This window comes from Pygocentrus nattereri, chromosome 16 (assembly GCF_015220715.1).
Source record: "Pygocentrus nattereri isolate fPygNat1 chromosome 16, fPygNat1.pri, whole genome shotgun sequence".
In the NCBI taxonomy this organism is placed as follows: domain Eukaryota; kingdom Metazoa; phylum Chordata; class Actinopteri; order Characiformes; family Serrasalmidae; genus Pygocentrus; species Pygocentrus nattereri.
The window spans coordinates 14,732,105-14,744,776 of NC_051226.1; the positions used below are offsets into that span (position 1 = coordinate 14,732,105).

The following is a 12,672-nucleotide window of genomic DNA, read 5'->3' on the forward strand; positions in this document are numbered from 1 at the left end:
GCTGGTGTAGAGATTCACCTTCATCCATGCCATTGAGAATGGTCTCCAGCACATCGTCACCGTAGCGGTTGCGATGCTCCTTCCAAACTGAGCCATTCTCACTGCGCAGGACCACAAGTTCTCGATCACCTCTCCCCAAAGAAGCAAAGTGAGGAATCTCCACGATCACTGGCCTGAAACACAGTGTCAAGACTAAAGTACAGCACCACAACCTACAGCAAAACAAGGCACACGCTGCTGAACCATCTGCATTAAATTCAAATTAAATTGCTTACAAATACTGGTGTCATTCAATACCATTTTTTTACTTATGTAATATATAAGCCATTAAGCATGCTTGGTCCAAAATCTGGACCAAGTGGCTGTCTAAATCTCATTCGTTATGCATATCATAAATGCCAGCTCTTCTTGATTAGTCCACAATTCATTTCTATTAGTAAATACACACACTTCCCACCCACTTTTGGTTTGAAGTTGAGAAGAACGTATCAATAAAATCTCTCAAGAATCAGTATCTAAGTCAAGACATCAGTATCAGTACTGAAGAATTCTGAATGATATCCAGCATAACATTGACAGTCTGCATATACGATCAAGTAGTATTTATGTAGATGGCAACTTTCAAAGTTTTTAGGGATGCTTTTCTTGACATGGAGCCTTTAAAGCATTTTGATGCATTTGTTGCTTCCTTAGTAATGATCAGTTTGTTCTTTTTACCTTAAAGCGCTCATACACTTAATTGAAAGAATTAGATATTAGATTTATAGTATAGTATAGTATACTACTAACTGAACAATAAATTAATAATAAGCCTAAGGTTCAAGAAGAAGATGCAGAGCAAAAATTAATCTGGTTCTACAGGATCATGAGGTTAGGCTCACCCCAAGAACTGCATGCTGGAGGGCCCCAGTGAGATAATGCGAGAGGCGAGGCCCTCTCCCTCCACCAGAGGAGGAGGGGTCGTTAGTTTCTGTGGTTTGACCAGACGGCAGGTAATTCGTGTGGGTGCAGCACAGGTGCGTGGGGGAATGATCACTCGTAATCCATTGTGTCTGCTGCCACGCATGGACCCACCCCTCGCGTCTACCATGAAACTGACCAGAAACCTGACAAAGAAGAAGCAATCCATTAAGTACTGTATAGCAAACCTGTCTAAATTATCACATGCAATGACTGAATGGCAATGAATAGGAGGTAAATAGGTCAAATGTGAACAAAACATACATATGTCACACACAGTCAAATCCATTTAACAAGCTATTCAAATTCTTAAAGAAAAGGCAAAAGAAAACGTTTTCCCTTCACCCCAAATAGCTGATCATCCAAGACACCACTGGTGTCTGAGGTTTGCTTCTTTAGTTCTGCACTAGTACTATGAGGCTAATGCAGCTAACAATGGAATCAACGAAAGCATATACCCTTCCAATTAGCACTGTTCACACTGATTGCCTAAATTATTGCGTAGCTGCCTCAAACTACAGTACTGTGAAAAAGTGAGAAGCTAACATTTATTAATTTAATTTCAATGGTAATCTCAAATACACGATTTATATAAATGGACAAAAGTACTCTGCAGATAAAAACAGTAGTAGCAACTGTCTTGAAACCAGATTGTTGTCTTACTTTTTATTTGAGGAAAATAGGTGATGATGTAGGCATGCATTTTGCAAGATGCTAAACTAAATGGAGAAAATGTTTACAATTAGATTTTTAGAAGTGTTTGGGCAAACAAGGCACATATTAGCAGAGCCTGCCGCTGGTGCCTGTACGACTGTCCACTGACCCAGTGTGGATGGGGCTGGCCACTGGGCTAACGTTGTCTGAGGTTTCTGTGGCTGGACTACTGGGGATCAGAGAGTCCTCATCATATTCTTTAGGCAGAGGGACAGGAGTATGCTGCAGACATACAAGACACCACATATTACATACACACCCATGAACACACAAAAAGATCACAAAACATGGTCTTGTGAGAAAGAGAGTAAAAGGAAAGTGTCATTTGATATTAATGCTGAAAAAATCTACAAACCAGCACCTGGTCCAGCATGACAGTCTCTGGAGATACACATGGAATTCTGGGAATAGCAGGTGAGTACGGTCTGAGGAGAAGCAAAGAGATGATAATTGATGCAACTGTTGTCTCTGATACTGATACATGTCAACTCAGATATTAACAATAAATTAATAAACACCACAATTTAAAATAATAAAAAAAGTTGGGACGGGGGCGTGTCTATCGCTTACATCACCTCTTCTTTAACAGCACTCTGTAAGTGTTTGGGAACTGAGGAAACGCTGCTGTAGTTTAGAAAGTGAAACGTTTTCTGTTCTTGTTTGATTCAGGATTTCAGCTGCTCATCAATTCAGGGGCTCATTTGTCCTATTTTTCATTTCATAATGCCAAATGTTCTCAGTAGTGACCGATCTGGACTGCAGGCAGGTCAGTTTAGCACCCATCCATCCATCCATCCATCCATTTTCTAAGCCGCTTAGTTTAGCACCCGGACTATTTAATACGGAGCAATTCAGCTGTGGTTTTACATTGTCTTTCTGAAATAATCAAGGCCTTCCCTGAAAAAGACGTCATATGTATGGCAGCATATTTTGCCAAAACATGTATATATCATTCAGCATTGATGGCGCCTTCACAGATGAGCACGTCACCCATGCCATGTGCACTAACGCCCCCCTAAACCATCATGAATACTGGCTTTTGTACTGTGCACTGATAACAAGCTGAGTGGTCTTCAGCCCAATGTTGATTTGTCTGACCACAGGACACTTTTCCACTTCCCCTCAGTCCATTATAAATGAGCTCAGGCCCAGAGAAGGTGGCAGCGTTTCTGGATCCTGTTTATATTTGGTTTCTTCTTTATGTTTAAGAGTTTTAACTTGCATTTGTGGATGCAGTGATGAACTGTTTTCACAGACAGTGGTTTTCAGAAGTGTTTCTGAGCATATGCAGTGATTTTCACTACAGAATCATGTCTGTTTTTAATGCAGTGCTGCCTGAGGGCCCAAAGATCAGAGCCAGCAAATACTGTTTTTTGGCATCATCCCTCACATACAGAGATTTCTCCAGATTCTCTGAGTCTTTTACTGATATTATGTACCGTAGATGATGAAAAGCTCTTTGCTATTTTATGTTGAGAAACGTTCTTCTTGAATTGTTGCACTATTTGATGGTGCAGTCTATCACAGAGTGGTGACCCCCTCCTCATCTTTATTTCTGAAAGACTCCACCTCTCTGCTCTTATATATAAAGATGCTCTTTATACCCAGTCATGTTACTGACCTGTTGTCAATCAACTACCAGATGTTTTCTTAGCATTTCACAACTTTACCAGCCTTTTGGTCCCCCATCCCAACTTTGTTGGAATGTGTTGTTGGCATCAAATTCAAAACGGGCAAATATTAAAATAAAAAAACAGTAACATTTCTCAAGTTCACCATTTTACATCTTGTCTCTGTACTATGTTTGGAAAAATATAGGGTTTTAATGATTTGCACATCTCTGCATTTTTAAAAACTGTTTTTTATATTATTGGAAACTTTGGAATGGTAGCGCAAGAAATATCACAGTGTTAGATTTCCATAACCATTATAAAGGTCTTTTAGCTGTTCTGATGCCTGATTCAAGGCTTACGTTGTGCCCAGTCCACTCTCAAAGTCTCGCAGAGTCTTCTTTGGTGAAAGAAAGTCATCATCCTGATCCTTCAGGTCGTCCAGCTTCAGGTAGCGAGCACCATCCATCCCCAGCAACTCATCACCTACACATAGAACAGGCAGACGTCATGCCTCAAAAGAATGAGAGATGAAAAAGAATGAAAGGGTTCAGGGAAAGAGGAAAGAAGACGGAGGAACAGGAGGAGAGTAGTAAGAAAGAAAGAGAGATGTGAAAGTCATGGCTTAAGCAGAGTTTGACTGTCATTCGCTATCACTCAGATTTCATCATTCACCATCTTTCAGACACAAGCACACATAACCAACTTCAGTGCCGTCCAAGCAATGAAATCATACAGAGCCAATGGAAAACATGGAAGAAATCAAGACACCCGGTCAGACTGTATGGCATCGTTACAGTTACGTTGGCGAGCATGCCCAGGAGAGAAGTGACCTCACGTGCTTCTTCTGCATTCAAGAAAGATTTGTTCCTGTTATTGGAGGAGTTAATCATGAGGGTTCAACGGTGAGTACACTGCCATTTCCTAGAAGTTCTCTGCTGAGTCAAATGATGATCATTAGTCAATTAATTTGTTATTCAGTGATTAGTCAATTTACAGTCCTGCAGCGATGAGACACAGAGAAACCCCTCTTCAAATAAACATTTACACTTAATCCTGTGAATGATGGCCCCCACAAACAAATGTTAGTACTGATAAAGGAAAAAAAGCAGGTCATGACCACATGGTGATGAAGAGCCGACAACATCGTTGTACAACCGAGCGATAGATCCCAAAACACAGCAGATAAAACCAGCGTCACACAGAATGAGAGCACTTGAGATGGAGGCACACATTCACGAACGACCGACAACCGGACAACCAAGGCAGAGAGAGAGGGAGACGCTCCTACCTAATGTAAGCTGCGTAACTCCTGGAGAAGAGATGGAGAGAGCTTGGTTCAGGATAGATCTCTAGCATAACAAACAGTGATACTGTATGCCTGGTTTAGAATTCATCATTGCCATTTCAAAAACATATAATTCCATTATTTGAGAGGTTTTTTTATACATACCACATGTGCCCTATACACTGTGTAAATATTTTTGCAATCAATGAACCAGTAGAAGTGGTTCAAAATGACTTATAATGAAATCTTGTTATATTACTAAAGATGGCACAACACTACCAGTGATATCAGCAGAAAATGCTGGATCTGACATCACAGGGTGAAAAGAATTAATTTGATTCTGTAACAAAACTTGCTTGAAATATCATACACTAACACTGTGGTGTTAACTGTGTTTCTTGCTGTGGGGTAGCAGAGTTTTTGAGCAGTTCAGCATGATAGTATGCTTTTAGGCTATACTCACACTGCAAGAATTTATAATATTTTTCTTCATATATGACACACTGAATCACCTTGAATCTAAAGGAGTCGACTAATCTTAAAGAATGACAAAGGACGGCTGTGTTGAATCTGCCAGGTGAAGTGGAGTTCTTTTGTGCTTGTGGGTCAATTCTTGAGCATGATCTGTTCATGTCAGATATAGGCCATTCTGAAAAGACAATATGAATGACAGAACCAGACTTGGTTTACCTGCATTCTGAATGTAGCATTAGTTGCTAATCTTAAGTGAAATGCTTTAGTTAAAGATTTTAAAGTACACTAATTTATAAAGAACATACATTGAATCAGTATCAGTGTCAGTCGATCCTCAAGTTTTCAATATTGGTATTGGTAACAGAAAAGAAAAAATACCATTCTTTATACTTTACTGATATATATTGCACTTCAGTAAAGTTTGTCTTCTCCTAAAGTTAACAATTTGGTGATGCAATTTTTTTAACAACGGCGACAACACGCAGGTTTAATTTTTTCCTCAGAATCCTCTGTGAGAGACCTTTTTTCAGCCTCAGTGTGGCTGTGGTGCTAAGGAAAAGCACTGCTTTAATATGACACTTTCCTGCAGTTATCCTGTGAGCTTAAGCCCAACTGAGTCAGCAATACCTACCTTCATCCTCTGACACATCCAGGATCTCATCCACCGTCTCTGGGAAACTCATACGATGCTTCTCTGTGGTGATCTGAGAAGCAAGGACAGAGAGAGAGAGAGAGAGAGAGAGAGAGTGAGAGAGAGAGAGAGGGAGGAATGGTGAGAGAAATACGAAACACAAAGCAGCGTGTAAATGCCAAAGACTGAGAGGAGAGGAAAGGATCAACAGAGATATGCAGAGATAATGCCAAAGCCATACATCAGCCGACTTTTGAAGGGACCTTTCAGATAACAATCGCATAACAAGCCTGAGGTGCATATGTATTCGGAGTAGTCTCTCACCATGGACACGGATTCCTCAGTCACCAGTTTGAGCACATCAATGACAGAGATATAGCCTAGCCGCTTAGCGATGCCCAGGGGTGAGGTTCCGTTCTGCCAGGGATAATACACACATACACACACACACACACACACACACACACACACACACACACACACGTACACTCAGACACAATAGAACTGTCTCTAACAAAAATTCACAGTGGCACTAAATGGGATCAAAGTCCTCACTCACTTGGGGATCACACATTTAATACTGAAGCCTCCACACTGATGCAAAACCACAGTATCATATTATTTCAAAACAGTGAGGCAAATTCAGTTTACCATGATATGAGCCCTTTAATAAAATGTATTAAGGGTGAGTCAGGCTTGAAAGGGTCTGTATGAGAGAATACAGAAGGACAGAATGATTGAAGAGGGTTCATACAGTCGTGATCTCATTGGGGAGGGCACCGTGTTTCAGGAGCAGAGTGACAATATCCGTATGACCCTGCTGAGCTGCCTGATGAAGAGGTGTGTAGCCCACCTGAGAGAGGGAGTGAAAGAGAAAGATAAAGTGCATCAGGGGTAAGTGGTTTCAGTGCTTGCGAACATCAATGCACTTCACAGAAATGTCTCCACTCAACCTGCTAAGCAAATAACAGCAAAAACACATCACATGTAGTAAGAAAAACATTAGGCTACTTTTCTGGCCATAAGTGTAGTATATACTATAAACAGTACATGTAAATATAAAGGTAAAGATTTTGGCACTCAAATTACTGATAATTACATTGCATATGCAAGATAACCACTCCATAAATTTGCCTGTAATAACTATGTAAATGTTGTTTAGCTCAAGATTCTGTGAGAGTGTATCTTGTGTTTACCTCCACAAGAATTCCTCATTAATGACACTTTTACTATCTTTTTGCATTTCTAACCGTTTTTACTCCGTGCTAAATACATTATTAGAGGTCAAATCTCCATCATAACTAATAAAAACAAAGCTTGACTTTCTTTTTTCATTATTTGCCTCCACATAACTTGCGGTAAGTTAAAGAACCATGTTTTATAAAGCACACTACTTCTTTACTAAGAGATGTTCACTATTCCTCATGATAGTGCTGTTTATTCTCAGTTGTGTAGGTGGGATGATGAAAGCTCTGTAGACACTATCTGAATTTAAAACATGAACAACTTTATTTCAAATTAAAAGATAGCGCTAAAAGCCCTTGTTGCAGAGACCCAGAAGCCAATGTGGAATCTCCTTCAAGTCCAAGATGGTTCAGCTTTTTAAACAAAATTTGCGCACACTCATAACGCACATCATACATTAACATGTGAAAACATCTGGAAAAGCTTATTCTTACAGCTGACAAGGCAGCTAGGCAGCTAGGGCCTCAACTCTCCCTTCAACATATACATTCCCACGAGAAAACATCTTATGGTATGGCTGGTTTTTGTTATTATGGCCTCAGCTTCTAGAAAGAAAGAGAGGCCCAACTGGGCCACCGGCAAAAATCGGACTTCACGTATGGAATGACAGATAAAAATATCCAAGGAACATGAATAATGCAATATAACAATATAACAAATACAAGATAAGTGTAAATACACCTAAATAGCTAACCAGCCACTGTTTATTAGAAAAACATTAACAATTCAGGGAAACTTTAGCACATGCTGACACAGGTTAAGTTAGCATTAAGAATTAGCATCAAAATATCACTGTTCCTTATTTGATAGCTATTTTAATTACGCTTTAATTAACTCTAGCTATTTTTAGGTTTATCAATATTGTATGTTTAAATTGTTAACATATTTGCTTTCTTCACTGTAGGTGGATACAGGTACTCTCTCACAATGACGGTGCAGTTTTCTCTTTTCTAATCTTGATTTACTAGCGAACCCTTCGCTGTGTTACAAACTGTGAGGCAACAGTTAAAATACCCAGCACGCTTGGAAATACAGATAAATTACAGTAGAGCACAAACATTCTGTACAGAATAACTGATGAAATAACAGATATTTAATTTTTTACTCTGTTCCTAATTCTATAGAACAAAAAGGTTTTTTTTTTACTTTTCAAAATTTCTGCATAATTAAATGGTCAAGGTGTAAACAGTCATTCAGAGGTTAGTGATGTGAAATGTTCCATTCTACTGAAAAACGGGCACAGGCCAGCATGCAATCCATGCTAGTCTAAGCTGGTTTATGGTGGTCAAGTACATGGTCATGCTGGTTGACCATCCTTTCCAGCACAATACGTAACATATTGCTACTGTCAGAACAAAACCTCATATCTCCATTTTTTCAGTTTTTAACATAATTTTAAAAAGCCAGTCTTTACATTGTGTGTAAATTTCATGATAATGGACCAAAAGGAATAGCCCAGAATTATTTGTAAAACAGTCTGATTACATGAAGTCTGAATTACATTAAGAGTAAGCATGTTTTTTCCTTCCACTCTAATGTCATTTTGAAAGTAATGCAATTTTGTTCTGAGCAGCAATATACTGGTTTTGCTGGTGATCAGCATATCAACTTCCATTGCTGCTGACCAACATACCAGCATCCAAATCACAACACAAGCTGGTTTTGCTGGTCTATGCTGTTTATTTCTAATAGGGTAACCTCAGAACTAAAGTCAGAATTGTTCACAGTGGTGGTGACTGGAACCAGATGTCCAATGCCTCTAAAAGCTAAAACTGAAATCATTATAACTTGCATGATACCTCAGATAGCGATGACAGTTTTAGGCTTTGGCCTAGGATGGATATTTTTAAATCCATTCATGGCAGAGAGGTACATGAAGGATGCTGTAAGACAGAAAAGTGCCCAATTAAAAATATATTATATTGGATTTACAATTTTTACCAGTATCACAATTACAAAAAAAGTTTGTAGGTTCACTGGTTGTTTTGCATAGTAAATAAAATGGCTATATTTGTGTTGTAGGCATTCTGATCCCTCATCCCCTATCACCACCACTGTAAAGAAATCAGAGTCTACAGATCTGAGTCTAAAGTTTTATACAATGAATCATGTCACATCAAACCACTCTGAATGACTTTATTTAAATCTCAGCTGCTGAATTATGCAGTTTTGAATATTTGGTGGAATTTTCATTTAACCAGCATGCTGTTAATTAATTCAGCTCTTGGTATATGCTGGTGTAAGGTTTCAAACTTACTCTGGTCTTACTGTTTACGTGGGCTTGCTGTTGCAAAAGGAACTTCACCATCTTTATGTTGCCATAGTGACACGCCACATGTAAGGGTGTGTATCCCATCTGAAAGAAAGAGAAGGAAAAGGAGTGTTAGTTAATGAGACAACGGGAGAGAGAGAGAGAGAGAGAGAGAGAGGGAGGGAAAAAAGGAGGAACACCAATGAACAAAATAAAAAAACTGGAATTTGAGCATCCACTTTTCACGCTCTCTGGAGACGTGGGAGGAGAGAAAGTCAATGTCGTCTGGTATGACAGTGCCTGAAGCCTGGCTTCTATTTTCAGAGCATCGATTGAGAAACAGGGCAATCCACCAGGGGAGGAGAACATGCGTGATAAAGGGTCAAAGGTCAAAGCTGAGCTACTCCTGCTTCGTCATCAACTTGAAATTTCAGTGAGACTCATTAAAAGCAGCTTGCCCACTCACTCAGTGGGACTTCCTGACCAACACCACTCTTGCAGTACAGGTTTTCAGAGGCATGTGCATGTTTACCCTTGAGGCTGCATAAACTGAGGCGCCCTGCTTCACCAGCATGTCTGCGATGCCCACGTGTCCCTCCTGTGCCACCAGGTGCAGAGGGGTCAGGCCATTCTAAACACACAGAAATACTGCTTTACTAGTCAAGCAACAGAAGTACAGAGAACTACTGAAGCAAGGCACATGCTATGTGTATACATGCATGCACAACGCTAACTTATGCAAGGTTCTGTTACTCAAAAGCTGCATCAGCTTTGTAACAAAACTAAAGCTCAGATATCAAAACTGCTTCAGCTTAGGGGTGGGTAATGTGGCTATAAAATATGATATCATGATACGATGATATTTTCATAATACATGATATGCATCACAATATTTAGTTTTTCTGAGATTCAGTAAGTTGAAATAGACAAAACAGATTTAGCAAAAACTACAATGATTTTATTTAAAAATTTCAAATGGCGTTAATACTAATTACAGTTAAGCAGGCTTAAATATGTTTACTTTGTAATAAAATGTAGATAGTATTCTTTACGTATTGCCCTTAGCTGATTAATTACATATGTGGTAAGGATAAAATAGCATACAATTGAATTTATGCTGCACCATTACTTAAACTATAGATATAAAATAAGTAGTGCAGAAATTTCACCAGTACTGAAGATGACCATTCCCTCTTCCTCAATGTTAACCCTGCCCTGTGTAATGGTGAGAAGTCCGAAAGTGTGGAGAGACCTTGTTTCCCAGGTTGACGTTGGCCTGCTTGGAGATGAGGAGAGCGACCATGTCGGGTCGTCCCTCCTGAGCGGCCAGGTGTAGTGGCGTGACCCCCTGCAGGGACTCAGCGTTGGTACTGGCTCCACACTGCAGCAGACTGCTGGCCACCTCCAGCTGATTCTGCTTAGCCGCAATGTGCAGAGGAGTGTAACCATTCTGCAAAAGAAGATCAGACAGGGAGAGAGAGATGGAGAGAGCTTGTAGTCATTTATTAAACAACTATGGGTGAATGTGAGGAAGTGAAACAAACTGTGTTTCATGACGAATCGAACAATAAAAATGGTCTACAATCACTTGAAATAAAATCTTGGTACATTAACTTATTTTAGTTAAGCTTAGCTTCCCTTGTAAAGTTACCATTGTGGAGATGTATGTCTTTAACAGCGACAATAAGAGAGAGTATCTTACTCGGGCAGTGCTGTGCGGAGAGCCACCCTTGCTGACCAGCAGCCTGACCACATCCAGGTTGTTGTGATGGACAGCTACATGCAAAGGGGTCAGTCCATTCTGCGAGTAGAGACAAATGCTCTCAGTCAGTTAGTGCCATCCTTCACACACACATTGCACATCATACACACTGAGGAGAGAAATGTGCTCTATGTTGTGGTCACTGCAGGAGACTGCATTACCTTGCCTGCTGCGTTGGGATTGGCTCCTCTCTCTAGAAGCAGCTCCGCCACGTCCACCTTCCCATATTTACACGCCACATGAAGGGGAGTAAACCCTTTCTGTTCGAACACGCAGACAGAATAAATGCAAGGATGTAAGGTTAAGTACTGTTATATGTTTGTTTATATATATATATAACACCACAATAAACATTCTGCAGCAAAACAGTAAAAAACTGCAAATGTTAATGCACAGCTACGCTATATGTAAATTAAAAAAAAAGTAACTGGCATTTACACACTTTTCCAGTTGTAAAACCTAAAAACTTAATTAATTAATTGGACCTTACTGGTTAAGCCGGTCAAGAATTGTCATTAGGAACTGAAGACAATTCCAGAGACACCTTCTCTGACTCACCTTAACACTAATACTCAACAGCTAATACTAAGCAGCTGGCTGAGGATATGAAAATGAAGCTAATTTATGTATACAAAGTAGTGGAAGACTGATCAAAATGCATCAAAATGCTTCCAGCTCATAATTTCCACTGTCAAAAAATGTCATCAAGACACGGTAGTTAAGGGGAACTGTAGTAGTCAAGGAAAATCTGGAAGATGAAGAAAAATTAAGAACAAATAGAACTGAGGAACAGAGAGCAGATGGGGTGAAGGTGGTGGAGTTTTGTGAAAACTCAAAGGAAACAGAAGGTGGAGATGGTAAATTTGTAGGATATTAAATTGGAAGAAGCAAGGCATTGTCCCCCTCTTTGTTATATACATTGTTATAATCCCCCCCAACCCCCAATTAAGTTGTGGGCCATCCACTAGCTAGATCTTCCCATTACACAAAGTTACCAAGCTGTGAGAGTGAAGACTAGCATGTACTTCCTGTGAGATACATGAACCCAGTGACTGCATCTTTCAAAATTTTCGTACAGTACATTTGGCCACCTGAAGACTCTTAGTGTGGATAAGTGACATGAAAAAACTAAATGATATGAAAGTTATATTTATAAAGCACAAAACAAAAGAAAGAAGGAACAGTGTCTGTGTGTTTGAAATATGCATTTTGGACAACAGAAGACGAGACAAAATCAAAACAGGAGAGAAAAGAACCACAGGACCAACCTTAGTCATCTTGGTTTGCTGGGCATTGCCATCTAAGAGAATACGTGTGGTCTGGGCGTGTCCCTCCCGGGCAGCAATGTGCAGAGGGGTATGGCCAGCCGTGGTGGCTGAGTCAGGACTGGCCTTATGTTCCAACAGCAGCTTCACCAACTCCTTATGGCCCATTCGTGCTGCGCAGTGAAGTGGAGTCTGATCATCCTGGAGAGAGACAGAGAGAAAGAGAGAGAGAGAGAGAGAGAGAGAGAGAGAGAAAGAGAAAGTGTTATCAAACCATTCAACTGAGATTGCCTGGGTGTCTGGGTAACTGTATCCTCTCCTCCATATGGCTCTGTTGTGCTAGCACTTGCCTACCTTAGCTTTAGCATCCACCTGGGCTGAGTTCTGCAACAGAAACTGAGCCACTTCACAGTGACCTGCTCGAGCAGCCATGTGCAAAGGAGTCTCCACTTTCTACAATGAAAGAAAGGGG

The 12,672-nt window shown here is 40.1% G+C and overlaps 1 protein-coding gene across 5 annotated transcripts in view; it reads right to left on the reverse strand.

Annotated features, from left to right (window-relative positions):
* ank1b (ankyrin 1, erythrocytic b) overlaps positions 1-12,672 on the reverse strand; it is a 113,037-nt gene that overhangs the window by 25,136 nt on the left and 75,229 nt on the right. For 4 of the 5 annotated variants that reach the window (XM_037545765.1, XM_017718098.2, XM_017718096.2 and 1 more), the window contains exons 13-28: positions 12,555-12,653; positions 12,204-12,401; positions 11,097-11,195; positions 10,876-10,974; positions 10,426-10,623; positions 9,706-9,804; positions 9,180-9,278; positions 6,432-6,530; positions 6,002-6,094; positions 5,678-5,750; positions 4,576-4,596; positions 3,647-3,770; positions 2,036-2,099; positions 1,784-1,896; positions 882-1,106; positions 19-173 (exon numbers count right to left, since the gene is read on the reverse strand). In XM_037545765.1, the coding sequence (XP_037401662.1) occupies positions 19-173; positions 882-1,106; positions 1,784-1,896; positions 2,036-2,099; positions 3,647-3,770; positions 4,576-4,596; positions 5,678-5,750; positions 6,002-6,094; positions 6,432-6,530; positions 9,180-9,278; positions 9,706-9,804; positions 10,426-10,623; positions 10,876-10,974; positions 11,097-11,195; positions 12,204-12,401; positions 12,555-12,653 (1,858 nt within the window). The remainder of the gene's footprint in view (positions 1-18; positions 174-881; positions 1,107-1,783; positions 1,897-2,035; positions 2,100-3,646; positions 3,771-4,575; positions 4,597-5,677; positions 5,751-6,001; positions 6,095-6,431; positions 6,531-9,179; positions 9,279-9,705; positions 9,805-10,425; positions 10,624-10,875; positions 10,975-11,096; positions 11,196-12,203; positions 12,402-12,554; positions 12,654-12,672) is intronic. The other variant, XM_017718097.2, reaches the window with a different exon arrangement.